Below are 24806 nucleotides of genomic sequence, written 5' to 3'. Positions count from 1 at the left end.
TGCTCTTTTCTTCGCTTACTTGTGTGGTTCTATGTCTCTTTGCATGACTCAATTACTGTTGCTTTCTGCTGAAACCAATATTTTTATAGCCATTTATAAAGCAATCATTTTCTACTACTCAAGTGTGGGGTAAAACCACTGTGTTGTAAGAAAGCTCTAATTTATGTAATAAGATTTTATGAAGAGTATCTGTCACAAAAGTGGAAAGGTCTGTGAAAATAATTACTGGTTTATTACCTTTGTGTATCAATTCCTCTCTTTCACTCAATCAACATGATGGAGTAGCTCAAATAGTCTTTCACCAACAAGCCACTGTCACTTCATTTTAGTCTCCCCATAACATTTCTCATGTGTTGTAGATAGCAAGTATCAAATACGGATGGCATTTGTGTCATTGTGCTGCAGAATCTCAATGACATTCAACAAATGCCTATTTGAATGGAGTTCATGTTTTCACTGACTGTAAAACAGACCAAGTCATGTATTATAGCCCTACAGTAGCCTCTGTCTTTTACTATATAAGTCATGCTAGAGGAATATAGTATTGTGGCTGACTAACCTAGCCACTCCTCCCCAGTCTCTGATCATTCCTGGGAAGAGCCCCACCAGGAAGAAGTCTGGGCCCTTCAGTGCAAGACGGAGCAGCGCCATCGGGATCGAGAACATCCAGGAGGTGCAGGAGAGGAGGTGAGAGGAGGGCTTCTTGGGCTACCTGGAGGAAAATGGGGAGTGTCAGAGAGAAAACATAGAAGGAGATGGAGAAATGAAACCTACCAGAAGTATGGTCCAATACCACAAGTCACTTTGAATGGCGGTCAACTGTGTTGCCGTTGCATTAACATTAGTGGCTAATGTTAGCTAGCAGGTTACTGGTAGGTTAAGGTTAGGGATAGGTTAAAGGTTAGGGATATGTTAAGGATAGTGTTAGAGTATGGCTAGCTAACATGCTAAAGTTCTTGCAAAACGCATTGTTGTGTTTAGCTAAAGTTGGTTATTAGCTAAGTCGCTAAAGTTGTCACCGACGCAATTCGAACACACAACCTTTGGGGTAAAGAGATGAGGCATTCAAAGATATGCCAGGTGACTGGAGAGACGTGTTGGTGTTTGACTCTTCCAATCGATAAACTGATATGCATTAGTGGCAGTGGCGGTCAGTGTCGTTTATGATGAGGGAGGATTTTTTTTCTTCTCATGAGCATGGTCTTATTTCTATTACAGCATGTTGGGTGACTGTCATTCATATTCCATTCACCCAGTTCAATGTAACATCGATAGGTTTAGGCTACTACATGATACTCAAATTTTCCCGATATCAATCATGAGGTTGCTACAACCTAGCCTATGAATGTTTAATTACTTCTCGCAGCTACGCATTCTCCTCATCTCACATTTTCCCTTCGCTTGTGGACTTCAATGCACAACACATCAGCTGTCTTGACCGGGCAAAAAAACCTTTCCAAGCCAAACCTTCATATCATAACCAAGTCAACTACTCACCATATTTTTTGCCCTGCACTGCTAGCTAGCTGAAGCTTATGCTTTCAGTACTAGACTGATTATTTGATCCATTGATTGGTTGGACAACATGTCAGTTCATGCTGCAAGAGCTCTGATAGGTATTTTTATCACCCGTTTAAAATAAACTTTTTCAACAGAATCGGCAGAATGAATACACCCCTGATCACGCATAAACACAGTTCACTTTCATAGCAGCCTCGTTATATTCCTTCTTGCCTCTATGCACTCTCCTCGTCTCACCTTTTCCCTTCGTGTGTGGACTTTAATGAACAACACATCAGCTGTATGTGACCAGGCGGAAAACCCTTTCCAAGCCAAACCATGTAATAACCACTACACACATCCTACATCGTTGTCCCCATATTAGCTAAAGTAACGTCCTAGTCAACATAGCTAATAGAACTAATGCATTAGTAAACCTGCTACAATCATGCAGTAACGTTAGTGTATAGTCAGTAAGCAGTTACACCGGCGGGCCCCGGTGGCAATAAATTAATAAAACCAAAAGCTTACCTTGACTTGGAAGAGTTCAAGTGCTGTGTTGGATAGTCATAGCCAGCTAGCTAGCATAGCATCCCTTTGTTTGAGCCGGGTGTTTGAGTAGCTAAACTGGCCACCTGCATTTGCTAGCTAAGTAAGTGAAAGTGAAAAAAAAATGTCTCTCTCTCTCTTGCTTCTCCTTCATTTTTGAAGAAATTAATTTGTTCAAAACTGTTAAACTATTGTCTTTCTCTCTCTTTGAGTCAACTACTCACCACATTTTATGTACTGCAGTGCTAGCTAGCTGTAGCTTATGCTTTTAGTACTAGATTCATTGTCTGATCCTTTGATTGGGTGGACAACATGTCAGTTCATACTGCAAGAGCTCTGATAGGTTGGAGGATGTCCTAATTACTGTGTAAGTCTATGGAAGGGGGTGAGAACCAAGATCCTCCCTCCTAGGTGTTCTATTGAAGTCAATGTACCAAGAGGAGGACGGAAGCTAGCTGTCGTATGGCTACACTGTAGTGCTACCTTACAGAGTACTGTAAAGCTTCATTGCAAAACAGTGTGTTTTAAGAAATTATTTGGTGATGTAAATATATTTAATATAGTTTAATCTAAAAAGCCTAACTTTTCAGTGTTTTACAATTTCTATTGTTATGAAATTCACGGAAGAGGATGGTCCTCCATTTCCTCCTCCGAGGAGCCTCCACTGATTAGCAGTAATGTCTATGAGCCCATCCTGATACCTCTCTATCCCCTCCTACCTCAGTCGGGAAGTGTCCCCCAGCACACAGAGGACTCCAGACAGTGGACAGATCTCCCAGGACCCTAAGTCAGAGAACTCATCTAATCAGAGCTCACCAGAGATGCCCACAACAAAGAACAGGTGAATAGACAGTACTTAATAGTGCTGTCAAGCCCATGCTGAAGAACATGTATATAGTGTGTGTGTGTGTGTGTGTGTGTGTGTGTGTGTGTGTGTGTGTGTGTGTGTGTGTGTGTGTGTGTGTGTGTGTGTGTGTGTGTGTGTGTGTGTGTGTGTGTGTGTGTGTGTGTGTGTGTGAGGGGGGGGGGGGGGGGCGTGCGTGTGCTTGTGCGGGCGGGTGGGCGCGCGTGCGTGCATGCATGTTAGAGTCGTCAGAGTAACCCAGGTGTGTAGTTTGGCCATGTGTTGCAGGGCCCCGTCTATCCCTGAAGCCCAGGACCTGTCCCGCTCCTCGTCCAACGCCAGCAGCTTTGCCAGCGTGGTGGAGGAACACGATAACGAGGGCATCGAAGAGTACGACCCAGGACTGGTAGGTGCCCCTCTTTTTCGACCGTCAATCACTAGCATACAGCACACCATCACATAGAGGTCATATCAATATAATAATGACACACTCAAAATGAACAAAAAGCTAAAGATCCTGACAATTTCTGTTGTGTTTTTGTTTGTTCCAGGAGAGCCTGTCCTTTTCTGGAACATCACACAAGAGGGACTCATTTGCGTATGTCTCCTGGGTAGAGGATAGTGTGAGCAGTACTAGTGCCGCCAGCCAGGGCAGCTCTCCAGGTGAGTTGTTTTATTAGTGTTTTCAATACTGCCATAAGGTACCAAAAGTTGAGTTTGTTTGACATGATGGCCCATTGTCTACCCCTTCCTGACAGCACCTGCACGGTCCCAGCAGCCTGAGGGGGGCAAAGGGGAAGAGCTCAAAAAGGCGGAGAGCCGAGACAAGACAGAGCGGTCATCATCGGTGAGATTGGTTTTACTAATTTAATAATCAGATCCTCTGTAACATCTCTGCTCGTTCATTGTACTAGCTGTGTACATTGGAAGACAGATTTCATTCCGCTTACATACAGGTACAGGTATATATAACCATTTATAAATCCGCTTATAAATGTATAAATGCCCTAAACTTTTCCTCTTCATTGTTGTTCAGTAATTGTGGTCTTGGTTAACCTTGTCATTCTCTTTCTGTGTCTGTGTCCAGAACTGTTAGCGTCTCCCCATTGATCACTACATGGATGTCCATTAGCAGGTACCTGTAGTTGTTCAACTCAGTAGATGTAGCTTACTGCCCATGTGTTACCCATGTCTGTATTTGGATGTTTGTGTGTGACCTGTAGTAGTAAAGATAGTGTCTGACCCCAGTCCCTCCTCCTCCCACAGCATTCCCATAAGAGGCACCCCCTGCAGGAGATGAAGCAAGCGCACGTGTGTTCCACCACAGATGCAGAGGAGGAGCAGAGCTAGTCGCTGGGACAGACAGACAGACCTGGTGAAGGCTAGTCCAGTCTGAACAGCCAGGTCCATGGACATGCACTTATAGCCTTCCCTCATCCCAACTCTTTGTGGCTGACTCCCAGCATGCCTAGAGGGGTGAAGGAGAGGATCGGCCCGCACCCATTCCCAAAAGGAGTGCCACTCACACAGTATCGCTTCTGGCTGTTGTCTGTTGGCTCGCTTAGCCTGCATATATTTCTGCTCCGTGAGCTCTGTGAAGATTAGAATCTGTTCATGTGGTAACTCATAGTATACTCTCCCTTGTCCTCTCTATGGCATTGTTTTTGTTTTGGTTCGGAGGTGGAGGGAGGGATGGATCTTAAGCATTAGACAGATTGGTGTTGCAGGAGATCTGTTGATCATGCATCGGGGGAAGTTTTCTGTTAGGCTAAAAAGGAATGCATGAGGAGGATAAGAGGGTGTTGTCCTGTTGACAATGTTGTCATTGTTGGAAGAACTGATATTATTGCTCCCATCAACCTCACATCCCACCATGATACTGTACATTTGTTACTCTTGGTGTCCCGGATCCTTTGATGTCACACCAAGCCTTGTGTTTTATTAATGGTCAATTAAGAGTGTAATGGTGGATGTTGACTAGAAACTTTTAGTAAATGTTACATGTTTTTGATAGAAGGTACTTTTATCATCATGCTGCTGCTGGTTTTGATTCCATTATTCATTTCCCCTGACAAACTGTACAATTGCAGTTCACAGGTTATGTTGATGAATGGACAATATTTTACTGACTCCATAATTATAGTCAACGTATTTCAGGCCATTTAAAGGGGTAATCTGCAGTTCAAACAATAACAATGTCTTTACACCGCCACTGTATCGATAACCAGCTGAGTGATGGGGCTGGATAAAAGTAACCACTCTCAAATTCCTAGATAGTGCTATGGATGCAAGGACTGACCATCCATGATAGCAAAAGTATAGTTTTAACCATGTTGAGGCTATATAGAGTTTGTTTACAGTTACCTTGTTTACTAACAAATGAGTAAAACGCGCTTATGTTTTGGGGTTTTGATGGGGTACGACAGTTGAACTAAGCGCATGAAGCATTTATAAGTAATAGTCTTCAAGAATCAATGGGTATATATAATTAATTTAAATGTAAAAAAATCTATGTAGCAATCGCAGATTGCCCCTATAAACTGAGGAAAAAAACATGAAATATTGAATTACTGATAAAGTCTGGTGTCCAAACTAAATTACTCATCAGTATTCATCACTGTCCCATACTGTAGATAGTACCACACAGTCAGACATTCCTCCAAGGTGACCTAACCAAAGCACACAGCCTCCAAAGCCAAGCTACTGTCCAGTAACTACTGTCTTCAGTTTATTTTTTAAAACCTCTAGTTTGATTTAAAGTATGTGTTTGGATGTGTATACATGGTGCATGGTGTAAATCTGCTCGCAAAACCATGTCAACGGTACAGTACCATGCTGGAAATAAATTGTTTCTTCAAACCAGTCAAACTTCTCTAGAAAAGCAGACAGATAAAGAGTCATTATTTCTTTACATCAGTTTCGATCGAGAAATATGGGGATACATAAGTGTAGATGTGGAAACCGGCACTACATTTTCAAAGAATTGCTGACCTTTTGAAAATCTGACTTGGTTTTTAAAAAGAATTACACTGTGACAAGTCTTGAAGTTGCCTTTTTAATGATTGTGTTAAGTAAGTTGCTTTGTAGGAGGGTATCCCCCTTCATATAAGGAATCAATCCCATGGGGGATATCACCAACTGGAATCTATCACCAACTGGTTTGAATGTAAAACTAAACAGATATATGTATTCATTTGTAGACATCTGCTCTCAATGAATGGAACCTGGTTATCTTGTGTAATGTTTTACATTTCCTGATCAGAGACATTTTCCCTCATCTCAGATTTAGATATTGAAAAGACCTGATATGAAGGCATGGTTTCCATTACTTTTTATTTCAATGAAATGAACAAAAGCTAATATGGAATTTAGTTGTGCTTTATTGTCAGTTGTGGCATTAATGCATAAACCTTTAGCACTCCTTTGGAAATCTTTCAGTTGAATCTAAAGGATCTCTGTGTAAGTAAGTAACACTACATCAAAATACAGTTAGTTTGATATATATTTATTATTAAACACCATTCTGAAGATTATGATTCAACAAAATACTATTAATTGAAATGTGATTGGAAAGATGAGAAAATAACCTTTCATCAGCTTAAGAGAGCCTTTGGAATCAGCGTGTATTCCAGGCACTGAAACTCAAAATATATCTAACACTATTTTCATCTCAAAGCTTAAAATAAATGTATTATTACTCTCACAAGTCTTCAGAAATGCTTGAATAGTTTGATCACGCCCTCTGGTGGCTCCAGATTATACTTGCACATTTCTCTGTGGTCCTGTTCATCTGTACTCGTGTTTGTACATGTAAATGCAAGACACTTGGATTGAGCACCCAGCCAATCCAAACAACAGATCCAACCTGCAATGTGCTTAATTCAGATGATTGTATTTCTGTTCTCGTTGATATTCCGCTTAAACCCTTATTTAAGTTCGAAAGTCTTGTTTGTAAATATAGGTTTTCATCCTTTTGTAAAAAAAAGGCAAATACATGTTTAATAAAGACAAAGGGGGTAGTACAGTACAAGGACTACTGTTGTTGTTTGAAGATGACTGCTGCTGGCGATTGTTGCTGCTGTTTACGTCAAGCCTTATTCCCTCTTTCTAACTACAACCATTCCTTGCCCCAAATTCCTCACATCTCCAGGTTCCACCACTTGAAGGAGAAGGGTTCCCTGCGGACGTTGGAGCCACAGTGAACCTCTCCCAGCAGTTTGTGGTAGGAGGCAAAGTCATCAATGTATGTGCAGCTGAGTCCCAGGCCCTCCATGAGGGAGGTCATCTCTGCCTCCAGGGCACAGCGGCCGTCCACTTTGGGCCCAAACGGTTTAGGGATGCCCAGGTTCTTCCCCAACACAATCATGTTCACCTGGAGGTAGAGACGTATGCCTCAATTAGGATTTGTTTCTTGCACTACTTGGGTAGTAGATGATTTGAGCATACTTCCTAATCACATGTAGAAAATCCTCACAAAATGTCTAAAATGATTTGGCAGCATTTTTGAGTTTTGCCATTATGTAATGTAAAATGTATAGCAAATAAAATAAGAAGTACTTTTGTTTTGGAGGTGTTCTAGTGTAGAACTTGCATCTGCTCACCATGTCTGGGTAATAGGCCACTGCCCTGTTCTCCTCCGTCACATGGAAAAGGATGGGCAGATCAATGATATCATCGTCATCTAAACCCAGCTCCCTCTTAAGGACATCCCTGTTCCAGTCTATACAGCTCTGTGGGATGGCAGCAGTCACAACATCTACATGGTTATTTCACCAAGCACTGCAACGCTCTGCTAGCCTCTCTGAGTAACTAGTTCATCTGGCATTTAGTTTCCCTCACCTGGACATAGTTGTTTTCTGCTCTGAGTTTGTCATCACTCAAAATCTCATCTACCGTAATCTCTTCTTCTGCTCCAAGACCTGTTAGGATTGAGAAGGAAGTGGGTGTTAATTAGTAACACATACAGTATTATGTATTCCATTCACCCAGCTCAATGTAACATTGATAGGTTAAGGCTACTTGATACTCAAACGTTCCCTATACCCAACGAGGTTGTTACAACTTTGCCTATGAGCGTAGGTGCACAGGTAAAGAGAATTTTGTGAGTAATCAAGGTGACAGACATTGGCACATTCAATATTGCCTGTATCTCGCTGATCTAGGGTGTAATCATTAGTCCAACAGTTGCAAACGAGAGTTTCTATTAGACAAATTCAGGTATGTTTATCCCCGTTTCAGTAAAGCTTTTACACCCCTGATCACATACAAATCAAATCAAATGTTGGGTTCCCGAGTGGAGCTGTGGTCTAAGGCACTGCATCTCAGTGCAAGAGGTATCACTGCAGTCCCTTGTTCAAATCCAGCCTGCATCACATCTGGCTGTGATTGGGAGTCCCATAGGACGGTGCACAATTGGCCCAGCATGGTCTGGGTTTGGCTGGGGTAGGCTGTCATTGTAAGAATTTGTTCTTAACTGACTTGCCTAGTTCAATAAAAATTGTATTGGTCACATACATGTGTTTAGCAGATGTTATTGCGTGTGTAGTGAAATGCTTGTGCTTCTAGCTCTGACAGTGCAGTAATATCTATCTAGTTTCATAACAAATACAGATAAATCTAAGTAAAGAATGGATTAAGACAATATATACACCTCTGTTCAAAAGTGTGGGGTCACTTAGAAATGTCCTTGTTTTTTAAGGAAAAGCACATTTTTTGTCCATTAAAATAACATCAAATTGATCAGAAATACAGTGTAGACATTGTTAATGTTGTAAATAACTATTGTAGCTGGAAACAGCAGATTTTTTTATGGAATAGCTACATAGGCGTAGAGGCCCATTATCAGCAACCATCACTCCTGTGTTCCAATGGCACGTTGTGTTAACTAATCCAAGTTGATCATTTTAAAAGGCTATCTGATCATTAGAAAACCATTTTGCAATGATGTTAGCACAGCTGAAAACTGTTGTTCTGATTGAATAAGCAATACAACTGGTCTTCTTTAGACTAGTAGAGTATCTGGAGCCTGTAATCGAACCCACAAATGCTGATGCCTTGTTCAGGGGCAGAACGACAGATTTTTACCTTGTCAGCTCGGGGATTCAATCTTGTAACCTTTCGGTTACTAGTCCAACGCTCTAACCACTAGGCTACCTGCCGCCCCTACAGTGGCATAGTATAGAGTACAGTATATACATATGAGATGGGTGATGCAATGTTTACAAACAACTAAAGTGACTAATAGAATAGCATAGAGCATAGAATAGCATAGAGTACAGTTAGCATAGAGTACAGTTAGCGTAGAGTACAGTTTACACATATGAGATGAGTAATGCAAGATAAGGAGGCATTATTAAAGTGGCTGGTGTTTCATTTCCTTAAAGTGGCCAGTGATTCCTAATCTATGTCTATAAGCATAGTTCACTTTCTATAGGCACAGTTCACTTTCCAGAGCAACCACATACAAACAGTATGATCTCTTTGATTCCCTTTTACTATAATTACTTCTCGCTCTCCTCCTCTCACATTTTCCCTTCGCTTGTGGATTTCAGTGCACAGCACATCAGCTGTCTGTGGCCAGGATAAAAAAAAAAATCCATGCCATACCTTCATATCATAACCGTGTCAACTACTCCCCACATTTTATGTACTGCAGCGCTAGCTAGCTGTAGCTTACGGTCTCAGTACTAGACTGATTCTCTGATCCTTTGATTGGGTGGACAACATGTCAGTTCATGCTGCAAGAGCTCTGATAGGTTGGAGTAAGTTGTAATAATTACTGTGTAAGTCAATGGAAGGGGGTGAGAACAATGAGCCTCCTAGGTTTTGTATTGTCGTCAATGTACCCAGAGGAGGACGGAAACCAGCTGTCCCCTGGCTAAACCATGGTGCTACCCTACAGAATGCTGTTGAGGCTACTGTAGACCTTCATTGCAAAACAGTGTTTTAATCAATTATTTGGTGATAAAACTATACTAGATATTATTACATCTAACAAGTATAACTTTAATGTTTCATTATTTTCATTTTTATGAAATTCACTGAGGATGATCCTCCCCTTCCTATTCTGAGGAGCCTCCACTGATACAGTTGTAACTACAGTGATACACACTGACACATACTGAAATTAGACCCCTAACTGAAAGCCTACCGTCAAACATTTTGGCTTGTCCATGCCTGTCATTCTGTAAGCCTCTGAAAAGTTTGTAGCCTGCGTCGGGGCTGGCGAGCAGCAGTCGGAATCCCTACACAGAAACGGAGGACAAAGACAATATTGTCAGTACGCTTCACTTGACTTCCTGACAGCTTTACATTATCACATAAACCACATGGTAGCCACAGCCTGCATCATGTCTAAATAGTTTATGTGCAAATGGACGGCATTAACAATTCTTCGCTCTCCGTCATTTCTACTCTATATTAAAGAGCATAGTGTTTTTACGCATATGTTCTAATAGAGGGGGCAACTATACTTTTCTTGACAATATTGTTTTACCTTTTTGTCAGGAGCTGGGACAAAAGTCATGAATTCATCCACATGCCCAACATGCAGCCAATCAGAGAACAGTGCAATGGGCTCCTGGACTTTCTGTGCCCAAAGGAAGTCTTGCACTACTTTGGTCATGTTGCGGCCCTTGGTTGCCCTGAAAAGTTAAACAGCCTTATCACCACTGCTCACAGCCATATCTTTGTTCCAAATATTCATGAATCATTAGCAAGAGATTTATAGAAGGAAGAACCATCAATTTTATTTAATAAATCAATCAACTTTGGAATAAAGGCAAATATTGGTATCTAAAAACCAGACTCTCTTCTGTTGAAGCAAGTTACACTCACGTGGGGAAAGCCACTCCAATTATGATCCTGCCCAGAGGGTAGATTTTTCCATTTACAATAACTGGAGGGCTAACTTCCAGGTTACCAAACGAGTCCAAGCTGCTCACTTCCTCATTATATGCCATCCTCGTCACATAGCCAAAGTCTGGGCCCTGAGGGCACCAGGCAGAGAGCGGTTGAGAAAGAGTTCCACCACATCCCTCACAGTATGGAAATAAGTACATTTTAACTGCAGGTGTTGTGAATGCCTTTTCTTACCAGTAGCTCATCATAAGGGAAATCCTGTAGTTCTCCGTCTCGGGGGGAGTCCAGCACAACAGGGAAACGTTGGTGAGGAGAGTCAATGTAGCCAAACTCTATCTCATCCTGAGAGAGAAACCTTCTTTACATGCCTATTATATTTCTATACATTTCTATATTTTTCATGCAGTTAGAAAAAAAGACACCGGTCTATGTTCTGATTTCTTTTATTTAAAACCTAGAGACAAGACTGACAATATATTGTGTTTAAAACAAGTTGGAATTGGAAAAAGTTCAAATGCACAAAACTGCATGATAGGCTAGAAACTGAATCCCACTGCTTACCTGCATCCAGCGGTCTCCTCTGTTCATGTACTGATGGCAAACCTTCAGCTTGTACCCACTGTTCTCCACCAGCCTCCTCATTCCCTTTAGGAACTGGTAGTTATCAGATGTGCTGGGTAATCAAATGCACAGAAACAGTTGTCTAAGTACGTTTACAGCTAGCACCATCACTATTTCCAGCAACATCAATGCCATCATCATCTCTCACCTGCAGACGAAGACCTCCACAGGGTTGAGTGTGTTGGGTGTCATGATCCAGGGAGCCACACGGAACACCACCCTGTCTGTAAAGATGGGCGTCTCAGGGAAGCCCTGGCAAAATAACAGAACAAAAACATGAATGATAGATTCCACAACAGAGGTACAGAATATACCCTTTGAAGTTTTAAACTACGAACAGTGAAAGAGTTACAATGTACCTGAGAGCTGGGCTCCAGCAGGCTGAGGCTGATGCTGATGAGGCCCTCAAAGTCTTTGTCAGGGAATCTCAGGCCCTCAACGTAGAAATTCATCTCAGCGTTTCCCCCGAGGTACGGGACCTCCTTGGACAAATCCTCACTGCCCAGCACCAGTGGGTAGTCCTTCACAAAGCTCTTGTAGAACAGGTTTTCTGCAGCAGTAAACCATTTTTTATAATGATGATCAAATGTATCTCCATTTATGCATATGCACCATTAAAACCCTATTGTACACATATTGTACATGCATGGACAGCCAGAAGAACACATAAAAGATCTGACTGAACAAAATGTCCTTGACTCACTCAGTGTTTGGTGCATGTCTGCTGTGGACCTTGTACTGAAGACCCTGACACTCTCTGCATCCCCCTGGGAGATGTGCATGGTCAGCTTGTAGCCCTCTGGGAGCTTGGCAGGGCCACTGGTCCGCAGCACCATTGGGGACATGTCTTTCAGATCTGACATTTCACAAATACTGACATTATTGTACATCAAGTGTCAACCCATCAACGTCATAATCAATGTGGCCTCATCTCAATGTGGCTCCCAGGATTTGGTAGGCCGTCATTGTAGATAAAAATGTGTTCTTAACTGATTTGCCTAGTTTAATAAAGGTAAAAAAAACACATAGGTATGACAATGTGTAATACAACTACTTATCCTAGGAGGATGGTGGTCGAGAAGGAACCGTCAAACCACACCAGACACACCCCTAGCTCAGGCATTTCGTGTTTATCTAACACAAATACACACATCCCTACTGCTCCTCTCTGCTGCCTACACACAAAAGACAGACCTGCAGCCTTTAAATGTTGATGTATTGCAATGTCTGCAGCACTGTCAGCCGGTCAGCTCAGTGGGCCAGGATGACTTAGCTGTTGCTATTTACCTGAGACTCTCGTGACCTCAGCACACTCACTGTCCCGCCTCTTCCCATAGGTGCGTTCTGAGTCACAGTTGACCAGTAGGATGGCACCGTGGCCATTAGGCCCCCACATCCAGGATCCCTGTAGAGAGATCAACACTCTGTCTTTCTGAAACAAGAACTAGCACTGCCCTGCCAATTTAGCTTTTCCCAGTGTGTTTCCATGAGGTTAGATTAGACTTACAGCTGAGTGGAAAAACACAGCCTTCAATTTCTTTTTCGCACTTCCAGCAATATAGTATGAACAGTATTTTGATATACCTATTAATATCAGTGGAAGGCTGTGCCCTGTGTTAGTTGACAGAATTGGCTAGAAGTGCCTTGGCAATCTTCCTTTGTGTTTTGGAATACAGAATGAACACTAGTCTTCTGACATGCCTATTCATGTTAGAACGTCTCCTTATGTACCCTGCTGTGTTAGGAAACAAAGATAGTGACCTCTGAGCTGAAAGAGACCTGCCTGGACAGACTCAGCAGACATAACCCACCTTGTTGGGGTTGTTCCTCTCCACCTGGCCATCTCGATCAGCATCTACGTCCAGAGAAATCTCTACAAGACAGAGAGGCCCTGGGTGTCACTGAAGCTCATGAGCTGCTTTGGGGTCTCAAGTGAAATATAAAAATGTACAAATGACATTCACAAAGGTATGCTATGAAGGTGGGGGCGGGTGGTAGTTTATAAGGGTGTGCTCTCCTGTCCTAAGCATAACAAAACATACCAACAGCGGTGAGGTGAACGACAGCCTTCCCTAACACCTCCGTCTTCTCTCCATAATACATGACCGATAGCTGCAAAACAAAGGACAACATTTACAAAGTTAAACATCTAGAACACTGGTGACTAAGCAGTGGTTGTGTTTTGATGGGGTCTTCTATGATATATTCATGTCCAGATATGTACAGTACATTATCTCAGAGGAGAATCTAAACACCTGGCCCATTCTGGAACTGACAAAATGTCTCCTTCAATTCCTTATAAATAGAACTGGCATTGTGGTTAACCCCATCACTTTCCACAGTTTGACATCTCTCTGGTATCAGGTTGAGAGTGCCACATTTGCATTATTTCAGTGTGGTTTGCACACCACTCTTAAGAGGTGTAGGGGCAGCAGATACTTGATTTGTTTTTCTGATTAACATAATTCACTGTAGCGTGTTCAGTCCCAAGAGGAAATATTCAACTCAGGATTCCATGAATAAGATGTAACATACTGAATCTCAGGGTACACTCTTAGAAAAAAAGGTTCCAGTGTCCCCGTAGGAAAACCCTTTTTGATTCATGGTAGAACTCTTTTGGGTTCCATGTAGAACTCTCTGGGGAAGGGGATCTATATGGAAGCCAATAAGGTTCTACCTTGAACCAAAAATGGTTCTTCAAAGGGTTCCCCTTTGTAGCTATCATGGCTGTGGGAGTGGCCTACTTTATTTACCTTGCTATCATTTCCCACTTCACTGGCAGTGTCCATGGTGATAAGAAGCATTGTATTACCATTGAGAGTGGTGGGGAGGGTCCCACTCTCCGGTGGGGGTGGGGTGATCCTGTACTGCACTCTGGGACTGCATTGCACAGAGAAGTACTTGGAGCTAGGGGGGGCACTCCTAGGGGAACAATAAATACATGTGACAGTTACACATCACATCCTGATACTTTTCTTATACAAATCTATAGCAATAACAGAGTAAACACAAGAGGACATACCTATACTGCAGTGGAGCACCAGCAGTGAGTGCAGTTCATTATCCCCTATTTCCAGAAGCAACAGGTGGCAGTGCTAGTTCTAAAGTTACATTGCTACAGTCATCATAGAGGTATGATGTCTTCTACATGCCTCTAAAATGAGCAACGTACCAAAGAGGGAGAAATACTGGACTATCAACCTACACAAGAATACTGGCAAAAAGGATTGTACTTATATGTCAAAGTATCAACCAACATCTCAAGTTGTTATACTCAGTATGACACTTGTTTATAAACATTAGGCTTAGCTGTAAAACCTAACACCTGGAGTCCAGATTGAGCCTGTCACGCTGTATAATGATAGAAGATAGGCGCAAGAATACGTAATAGTGTTGTCATGACGTTGCCCTCTTTGGGTACAGCGAGCACAGTTGAAACCCCCTCCCTCTGCACCAGGCCTTTTCTATGCACCATCCCCGACCTCTATACTTCTGACACAAGGCTGTGTGAAGGCAGCCATAAATTCCGAAGGAGAATGTCCTGCCTCATGGCCACAGTATGAAGAGAGAGGGGTTTCATAGAGAGACAAAGGAATTCTTCCACCTCACAGGATGGGGGAATTGAACGACATTTATGTTCTGGAGAAGGTATAAAAGATCGGTGAAGAATCCAGCTACGAACTGGTCCGTTTGGTACAATGTTGTGAAACTCATGGGAGACAATATTGCCATATTACCATAATAATGTTTATATAACATTTACATTTACGTCATTTAGCAGACACTCTTATCCATAGCGACTTACAAATTTGTGCATTCACCTTATGATATCCAGTGGAACAACCACTTTACAATAGTACATCTACATCTTTTTTTTTGGGGGGGGGGGGGGGGGCTATATAATAGCCTCAGCTATGGGACTTACATCTAAATGGATAAACCTATTTGGAATATGTTGAGATGGTATGTACTGATGTTAACCTGTTAGGGCTAGGGGGCAGCATTGACACGGCTGGATAAAAAACATACCCGATTTAATCTGGTTACCACTCCTACTCAGTAACTAGAATATGCATATACTTATTACATATGGATAGAAAACACCCTAAATTTTCTAAAACTGTTTGAATGGTGTCTGTGAGTATAACAGAACTCAAATGGCAGGTCAAAACCTGAGAGATTCCTTTACAGGAAGTGGCCTGTCTGACCATTTCTGGAACTTCTTTGCCATCTCTATCATTTACTAAGGATCTCTGCTCTAACGTGACACTTCCCACGTCTTCCATAGGCTCTCATAGCCCGGGAAAAAAGAGAATGTCGTCATTCCAGCCCCAGGCTGAAACACATTATCGCCTTTCTCAAGTGGCCCATCAAGAGACACTAGCTTATGCGCGTGACCCCGACCGCCCCCGCCTTTGGGATTTTTTCCTCTGTTTGCCGAAAAGGAGATTCCCTGTCGGAATATTAGCGCTTTTCTACGAGAAAAATGACGTAAAAATTGATTTTAAACAGCGGTTGACATGCTTCGACGTACGGCAATGGAATACTTTGAATTTTATTGTCAGGAATTGCGCCAAGCGCGCGACACTTCTTTACTATTTCGGATAGTGTCTGGAACGCACGAACAAAACGCCGCTATTCGGATATAACGATGGATTATTTTGGACCAAACCAACATTTGTTATTGAAGTAGACGTCCTGGGTGTGCATTCTGACGAAGACAACAAAAGGTAATGACATTTTTATAATAGTAAATATGATTATGGTGAGTGCTAAACTTGCCGGGTGTCTAAATAGCGAGCCCGTGATGCCTGGGCTATGTACTTAGAATATTGCAAAATGTGCTTTCACCAAAAAGCTATTTTAAAATCGGACATATCGAGTGCATAGAGGAGGTCTGTATCTATAATTCTTAAAATAATTGTTATGCTTTTTGTGAACGTTTATCGTGAGTAATTTAGTAAAATGTTAGCGAATTCCCCGTAAGTTTGCGGGGGGTATGCTAGTTCTGAACGTCACATGCTAATGTAAAAAGCTGGTTTTTGATATAAATATGAACTTGATTGAACAAAACATGCATGTATTGTATAACATAATGTCCTAGGGTTGTCATCTGATGAAGATCATCAAAGGTGAGTGCTGCATTTAGCTGTCTTCTGGGTTTTGGTGACATTATATGCTGGCTTGAAAAATGGGTGTCTGATTATTTCTGGCTTGGTACTCTGCTGACATAATCTAATGTTTTGCTTTCGTTGTAAAGCCTTTTTGAAATCGGACAGTGTGGTTAGATTAACGAGAGTCTTATCTTTAAATGGCTGTAAAATAGTCATATGTTTGAGAAATTGAAGTAATAGGATTTTGAAGATTTTGAAAATCGCGCCACAGGCTGGCAGTGGCTGTTACGTAGGTGGGACGAATTCGTCCCGCCGGTCCCATAGAGGTTAATGTGAGAGAATTGTTTTTCTGTTCAAAGCTTAACTAAGTCACCGGCACGCCCCCAGGGACACAGACAGGACAAGGTGTCATGTGACAGCCTTTTCTACGTTCAGTTTATGAACCCCCACCCAGGGTTTCTTTCTTTAGACCAGCTTACCTCAAGAAGAGAGGGCCAAGGTTTGACCATGCATTCCTCTACTGAACTTTGACCATACCACGTGGTTAAACTATTGATACAGAATAATAAAAAGTCTTTGATATTAATTACTAGTCTGCAGCTAGGTATTCGGTATCATTGAACGCGACAACCGACGAAACATCCATTCTATAACGACATTAATGAATGTCGCTTTGAAAGATCCATTCTAACCGAGAGAGAGAGAGAGAGGACAAAACTCTCCAACAAAGATCACGACGACACACTGAGCGTAAATATATATATTGATTGCAATTGTTTCCGAATGAGTGAGCGTTCATGTGCAAAGGATTAGAATATCAATTGTTAATATTTATCAACTCTGTAGTGTCTTCTCAGCTGACCCCCACTGTCAACTTTTGTTTAACAAGCCGCCATGCCGGTTTAGCCCACTAGGGCACATTCCTCTACCATTTCTTCGTAACGATACCTACTGTTTTGTATGCTTTCTGTGAATTACTTAGTTTAGTAAATAAATGATTTTAAGACAATTTATGTATGGATGACTTAGTGAAGACTGGGTTCGTGCAGATAACAACAATTTACGACATTTGGATTGAGACTGACGCAAGGTAAACGAATACATCATTAAATCAGGGGACTCATTGATCAGATATTATGATATCTGGAAAGTTATATTAGGAAAATTATAACTTTGTAATCTGAATATTTTCCTTGGTGCCCCGACCTTCTAGTTAATTACAGTTACACGATTAATCAGTTTAATTGCGTAATAATAATTACAGAGAGTTGTTTGATAAACATGTCTTCAGTTTAATGATGGCCAAAGACACGACAGTGTCATAATCTTCGTCTTCTGAGGAGTAAGAAATATCAGACCAATACGCAGTGTGGTAAGTGTCTATGCTTATACTTTAATTTTTTAAACGTGAACACTAAACAAAACAAGAAAAGAACGACAGTCCTGTAAGGCTACACAGCTATACAAAGAAACAACCACCCACAAACACAAGAGAAAATAAACCCACTTAAATATGGCCTCCAATTAGAAGCAACGACAACCAGCTGCTTCTAACTCGAGGTCGTTCCCAAAACTAACATAGAAATAGACAAACTAGAAAACCCACATGGAAATAGAAAACATAGAACATAAACCAAAAAACCCCGAAACACACAAAACAAACACACCCCTGCCACGTCCTGAACAACTACAATAACAAAATGACCCCTTTACTGGTCAGGACGTGACAAATAGGGGGTTTTATTTCTCCACCCAAAATAAAGTACGTCATGAAAACGACGGGGACGAAGCCCAAAACAAACACGTATATATAACACAGGGATGTAACCCAAAGAAAATAGTGAGGTGTAAACCTCTAAATAATACACAGGATGAGACCCGTAATAACAACTGCACAAAAACACGTAGCATAAAAGCCAATACAACAGAGCACAAGACGAACGGACATGGGACAATAATCAACCAGGACAATGGGGAACAGAGGGCACATATATACACATACTAATCAGGGGGAATGGGAACCAGGTGTGCGTAATGAGACAAGACAGTCCAGGGTTGGTGGTTATGAATCCAATTCAGTGACGCCTAGAAAGCCGGTGACATAGACTTCCGGAGCTGGTGAACGGAATGAGCAGCAGTACCGGGGGGATCCGTGACAGAGCCCAGGAGGTGGTTCACACCAAAGGAACATTAGGTTTTTGGAGTAGGGATAGTATTCGCCAGAACACAGAGCCTAGGCTACTCTAGACAATATAAAAAGGAGAAGTACTTAACAAGAATTATTGAAGTTGTTACACACCGATGTTGTGAAACCATCTGTATCTGCTGTGCAATCATATCATGTGGAGAGTCTGATAAACTAACTGCAGTCATAGTCAAGATAGTACCACAATTCTTCAGGTTGGTGATTTGTGTTGGGCACTTTTTTGTATCATGTTAACTTGGAAATCATAGGCCATAATAACTGCTTACAACCCATTGAATTCAGTTGCAATGGAGTCATATGAATTGACAGCTTTTAATGATAAAAAAGGAGAGTCTGTTGAGAACATGAGGTCTGACTCCTCCTCTGAATACAAGTGCCATCCACAAACAGTTATTTCAGCCCAATTTTGGGGCATGATCATCCAAATCCTTCTGCAGTTGGAATATCCAAGAAGTAAAATGACAACAAAATAGTCAGTGGATGTAATCAGTCATTTAAAAATATATTATCACTGCTGGAACTACAAGTGGAATAAGATTATAAAGCGATTAAATTATTAGAATCAATTCACTTAAAGAAATAAAGCAATTCAAACCTGGGACAAACTATCCAGCTAGCGCATAACATTCTGAGAACCATAAGTTCAAATCAAAATAAAATAAAATAAAATGTTATTGGTCACATGCACATGGTTAGCAGATGTTATCGCGAGTGTAGCGAAATGCTTGTGCTTCTATTTCTGACAGTGCAGTAATATCTAACAAGTAATCTAACAATCAGCGAAGTGGAGATGTTGTTTCCTACCTTCACCACCTGGGGGCTGCCTGTCAGGAAGTCCAGGACCCAATTGCACAGGGCGGGGTTGAGACCCAGGGCTTCAAGTTTAATAATGAGCTTGGAGGGTACTATGGTGTTGAATGCTGAGCTGTAGTCAATGAACAGCATTCTTAAATAGGTATTCCTCTTGTCCAGATGGGATAGGGCAGTGTGCAGTGTGATGGCGATTGCGTTGTCTGTGGACCTATTGGGGCGGTATGCAAATTGAAGTTGGTCTAGCGTGGCAGGTAAGGTGGAGGTGATATGATCCTTGACTAGTCTCTCAAAGCACTTCATGATGACAGAAGTGAGTGCTACGGGGCGATAGTCATTTAGTTCAGTTACCTTTGCCTTCTTGGGTACAGGAACAATGGTGGCCATCTTGAAGCATGTGGGGACAGCAGACTGAGATAGGGAGAGATTGAATATGTCTGTAAACATACCAGCCAGCTGGTCTGCGCATGCTCGGAGGATGCGGCTAGGGATGTCATCTGGGCCGGCAGTCTTGCGAGGGTGAACACTTTTAAACGTCTTACTCACGTTGGCCATGGAGAAGAAGAGGGAGGGCCTGCAGTCCTTGGTAGTGGGCCACGTTGGTGGCACTGTATTATCCTCAAAGCGGGCAAAGAAGGTGTTTAGTTTGTCTGGAAGAAAGACGTCGGTGTCCGTGACTTAGCTGGTTATCTTTTGTAGTCCGGGATTGCATGTAGACCCTGTCACATACGTCTCATGTCTGAGCCATTGAATTCACTTTGTCCCTATACTGACATTTCGCTTGTTAGATTGCCTTGCGGAGGGAATAACTACACTGTTTGCATTCGGCCATATTCCCAGTCATCTTTCCATGGTTAAATGCTGTGGTTCGCGCTTTCAGTTTTGCCCGAATGCTGCTATCTATCCACAGTTTCTGGTTAGGGTAGGTTTTAATAGTCACAGTGGGTACAAGCTCTCCAATGCACTTCCTTATAAACACACTCACCGAATCAGCATATAAATCAATATTATTCTCTGAGGCTTCCTGGGAACATTTCCCAGTCTGCATGATCAGAACAATCTTGAAGCGTGGACTCTGATTGGCCAGACCAGCGTTGAATAGTTCTCGTCACGGGTACATCCTGTTTAAGTTTCTACCTATAGGATGGGAGGAGCTAAATGGACTTTGATCAGATTTGCCGAAGGGAGGGCGGGGGAGGGCCTTGTATGCATTGCGGAAGTTAGAGTAGCCGTGATCCAGTGTATAGCCCGCACGAGTGCAACAATCAATATGCTGATAGAGTTTAGGTAGCCTTGTTCTCAAATTTGCTTTGTTATAATCCCCAGCTACAATAAATGCAGCCTCAGGATATATGGTTTCCAGTTTGCATAGAGTCCAGTGAAGTTCCTTGATATACATGGCTGTGACAATAACCAACGAGAATTCTAATGGGAGATAATATGATCGGCATTTGATTGTGAGGAATTCTAGGTCAGGTGAACAAAAGGACTTGAGTTCCTGTATGTTATTATGATTACACCATGAGTCGTTAATCATGAAAACTACACCCTCGCCATTCTTCTTCCCAGAGAGATGTTTATTTCTGTCGGCGCTACGCATAAAGAATCCTGATGGCTGTACCGACTCCGACAACATGACCTGGGTGAGCCATGTTTCCGTGAAACAGAGTATGTTACAATTCCATATGTCTCTCTGGAAAGCAACCCTTGCCCTAATTTCGTCGACCTTGTTATCTAGAATACTGGACATTGGCGAGTAATATACTCGGAAGCGGTGGGTGGTGTGCACAACTCCGAAGTCTGACCATAAGGCTGCTCCGGCTACCTCTTCTAGAGGGGACATTGTTTTGGGTCGGCATCTGGGATCAGATCATATGCCCTGGGTGGTGATGCGAACAAAGGATCCGCTTCGGGAAAGTCTTATTCCTGGTCGTAAGGTTGGTAAGTTGACGTCGCTCTGATATCCAATAGTTCTTCCTGGCTGTATGTAATAACACTTAAAATTTTCTGGGCTAACAATGTAAGAAATAATACATAAATAAACAAAATACTGCATAGTTTCCTAAGGACTAGAAGCGAGGCGACCCTCTCCATCGGCTCCATCTTGCCACATGTTTCTTAGAGCTTGGTCAGAGCGTGGTGGTCCTATGGTTATTTTGGATACAATCTTCCCATAACATTTCCTACAGCTTTCCTCATGGTTCTATTTAAAGTAATGTTCTCAAATTGTTCAGAGAACATCAAGAAATAACATTTTTCTGTGGGACTTCCAGTACTTCAGCATAGTGCTTTCTGCATGTTTCCTCATTGTTCTATTTAAAGTCATCTTCTCAGAACATGACAACTTTCCATAAAAAACACCAGAAAACATTAGTAACGTATAAAGAATGTTGTAAGAATGTTATTTAAAACATATAAACTCGGTTCTCAGCATCAACAAAACTATCTCTATCCTCTATATTGTTAAGTGTGTTCAGGTGTGTTGACCACGCCCACTAATTGGCCATACCTGATCTTAAAACCTGTTGAGGACAGACGTTCCGCTAGCAGAACGCCTAGCCAATATCCTATGGAACAGCATGGCACGAAATACAAAACCTCAAAAATCTAATAATTTCAATTTCTCAAACGTACGACTATTTTACACCATTTTAAAGATACACTTCTCCTTAATCCAACCACATTGTCCGATTTCAAAAAGGCTTTACAGCGAAAGCAAAACATTAGATTATGTTAGGAGAGTACATAGACCAAAATAACCACACAGCCATTTTCCAAGCAAGGATGTATGTCACAAAAACCCAAAACACAACTAAATGAAGCACTAACCTTTGACGATCTTCATCTGATGACACTCCTAGGACATTATGTTACACAATACATGTATGTTTTGTTCGAAAAAGTTCATATTTATATCCAAAAACAGTATTTTACATTGGCGCGTGATGTTCAGAAAATGTATTCCCACCAAAAACTTCCGGTGAATTTACAAAAATACTCATCATAAACGTTGACAAAACACATAAGAATTATTTTAAGAATTATAGATACAGTACTCCTTTATGCAACCCTGTGTCAGATTTTAAAATAGCTTTACGGAGAAAGTACATTTTTCAATATTCTGAGTACATAGCTCGCCATCACAGCAAGCTATACAGACACCCGCCAAGTTCGGGGCCACCTAAACTCAGAATTAGTATTATAAATATGCTCTTACCTTTGCTGATCTTCGTCAGAATGCACTCCCAGGACTGCTACTTCCACAAGAAATGTTTTTGTTTGAAATAATCCATATTTATGTCCAAATACCTCCGTTGTGTTCGTGCGTTCAGGTCACTATCCAAAAGCATGATGCGCGAGCGTATTTCGAGACACAAAAAGTCAAAATGTTCCATTACCGTACTTAGAAGCATGTCAAACACTGTTTAAAATCAATCTTTATGGTATTTTTTACATAAAATTGCGATAATATTCCAACTGGACAATAGCGTATTCATTCAAAGAGAAAAAGAAGGAGGGGTGCGCTCGCGGGACCGCACATATCCAATCTCTTTGTCCCCAGGCAGTCCACTCAGTGAATGAGCTCCTATACTCTGCCCAGTGACAGGAGAATGCTCAAACAACTTTCTGAAGGCTTTTGACAGCCAATAGAAGCCTTAGGAAGTGCAACGTGACCCCACAGATACTGTAGTTTTGAAAGGGACTAGAAAGAACTACAATTCTCAGACTTTCTACTTCCTGGTTGAATTCTTCTCAGGGTTTTGCCTGCCATATGAGTTCTGTTATACTCACAGACACCATTCAAACAGTTTTAGAAACTTCAGAGTGTTTTCTATCCAAATCTACTAATAATATGCATATTCTAGTTTCTGGGAAAGAGTAGTAACCAGTTTAATTTGGGTATGTTTTTTCATCCGGCCGTGAAAATACTGCCCCCTATCCTCAACAGGTTTTAATGAGTGCTTGTTTTCTTTGAAATTAGGGTCTGTTTGAAAAGACTAAAATAAACAGCTTTGGAGCTATCTGTGCTCGTAGTTCAAAACAGTTAACCAAAATTAAGATAGCAGTTTTATTGAAACATGTTATCATAACTTTATTTAATTACCTTCAAATAACCATGAATTTCTGTTCTCTGAAAGTTAATAAAACCTCCCAGGAAAACATTTAGGGAACCATAGAAAAACGTTCTCAGAACCTCCCTACAACCTAAAAATGCATGTTCCCGGAACAGGCAAAATTTGGGTAGGCTACTGAGCGATAATCCCAAAATAGTTTATTTAGCAGTATATAACTGGTGAAACAATACATTGCCATACCCTCTACCGTGTTATAGGCTACAATGTAGCCAACAACAGCCTACTACCATCTGAAGACATCTATTGGTGCAGTAGCCTAGCATAGATACACACACTCACCTATTTAGGTTCACTTTCAACACTGTGCCAACAACATAAAGAGCCCTCAAAGTTTTCTCAATGTCGAGACGAAATGTCTGTTGATACGGTACTGGTATGTCGGTTGCTTTTCTCTTATTAAGGTGCTGAAGGAGATTAAGGTGCCTGGTCATAGAAACTTGCTCCTGTGAAACATCCATGGTGATACAGTACATTGCAGAGGAGCAGAATGATGAAATGAGATATGGCGGTGGAGGGTAGGCTTGGCCCTATTGTTAAGAGGGTGTTTTCCTGCTAGCAATTTGAGGCAGAGGAGGCTGCAATTACCCAGAAAACCAAACATGTGCCAACTTGCATTGCAGTCAGCACTTGAATAGCAACAGGATAATGTAGGCTTAGACCTAAACTAGGCCTGCAGTATACATTTTGTTGTCACACTGATTGTCATGTTGAAGGCCATATTTGAATCACATAAAAACAGTTGAAGTTGGAAGTTTACATACACCATAATTAAATACTTTTAAACTCAGCTTTTCACAATTCCTGACATTTAATCCTAGTAAACATTCCCTGTCTTAGCTCAGTTAGGATCACCACTTTATTTTAATAATGTGAAATGTCAGAATAATAGTAGAGAGAATTATTTATTTCAGCTTTTATTTATTTCATCACATTCCCAGTGGGTCAGAAGTTTACATACACTCAATTAGTATTTGGTAGCATTGCCTTTAAATTGTTTAACTTGGGTCAAACGTTTCGGGTAGATTTCCACAAGCTTCCCACAATAGGTTCGGTGAATTGTGGCCCATTCCTCCTGGCAGAGCTGGTGTAACTGAGTCAGGTTTGTAGGCCTCCTTGCTTGCACACGCTTTTTCAGTTGTGCCCACAAATGAAGTGTAATAACACTT

The 24806-nt window shown here is 41.6% G+C and overlaps 2 protein-coding genes across 2 annotated transcripts in view; one reads left to right on the top strand and one right to left on the bottom strand.

Annotated features, from left to right (window-relative positions):
* Positions 1-6101, top strand: part of LOC106565868 (rap1 GTPase-activating protein 1) — a 166956-nt gene extending 160855 nt beyond the window's left edge. The window contains exons 18-24 of the mRNA XM_082959306.1: positions 578-687; positions 2774-2890; positions 3164-3299; positions 3445-3556; positions 3652-3740; positions 3981-4028; positions 4160-6101. Of these exons, the coding sequence (XP_082815432.1) occupies positions 578-687; positions 2774-2890; positions 3164-3299; positions 3445-3556; positions 3652-3740; positions 3981-3989 (573 nt within the window). The 3' untranslated portion in view covers positions 3990-4028; positions 4160-6101. The remainder of the gene's footprint in view (positions 1-577; positions 688-2773; positions 2891-3163; positions 3300-3444; positions 3557-3651; positions 3741-3980; positions 4029-4159) is intronic.
* Positions 6102-6377: 276 nt separating this feature from the next.
* On the bottom strand, positions 6378-24142 carry LOC106565869 (protein-arginine deiminase type-2). The gene is made up of 16 exons (XM_014133493.3): positions 23920-24142; positions 14128-14296; positions 13417-13486; positions 13186-13247; positions 12662-12779; positions 12078-12230; positions 11734-11924; positions 11523-11626; positions 11315-11426; positions 10988-11095; positions 10730-10881; positions 10389-10536; positions 10044-10137; positions 7733-7812; positions 7495-7623; positions 6378-7265 (listed from the first exon to the last, which is right to left on the bottom strand). Exons 1-16 carry the CDS (start codon positions 24111-24113, stop codon positions 7032-7034), a joined length of 2118 nt encoding a protein of 705 aa, XP_013988968.2. The 5' UTR covers positions 24114-24142; the 3' UTR covers positions 6378-7031.
* Positions 24143-24806: the final 664 nt, after the last annotated feature.

The sequence above is a fragment of the Salmo salar genome, chromosome 12 (genome assembly GCF_965601325.2).
Source record: "Salmo salar chromosome 12, fSalSal1, whole genome shotgun sequence".
NCBI classification, from domain to species: domain Eukaryota; kingdom Metazoa; phylum Chordata; class Actinopteri; order Salmoniformes; family Salmonidae; genus Salmo; species Salmo salar.
Note: the sequence above shows the minus strand (reverse complement) of the source record. Positions and strands in the feature narration are given on the sequence as shown.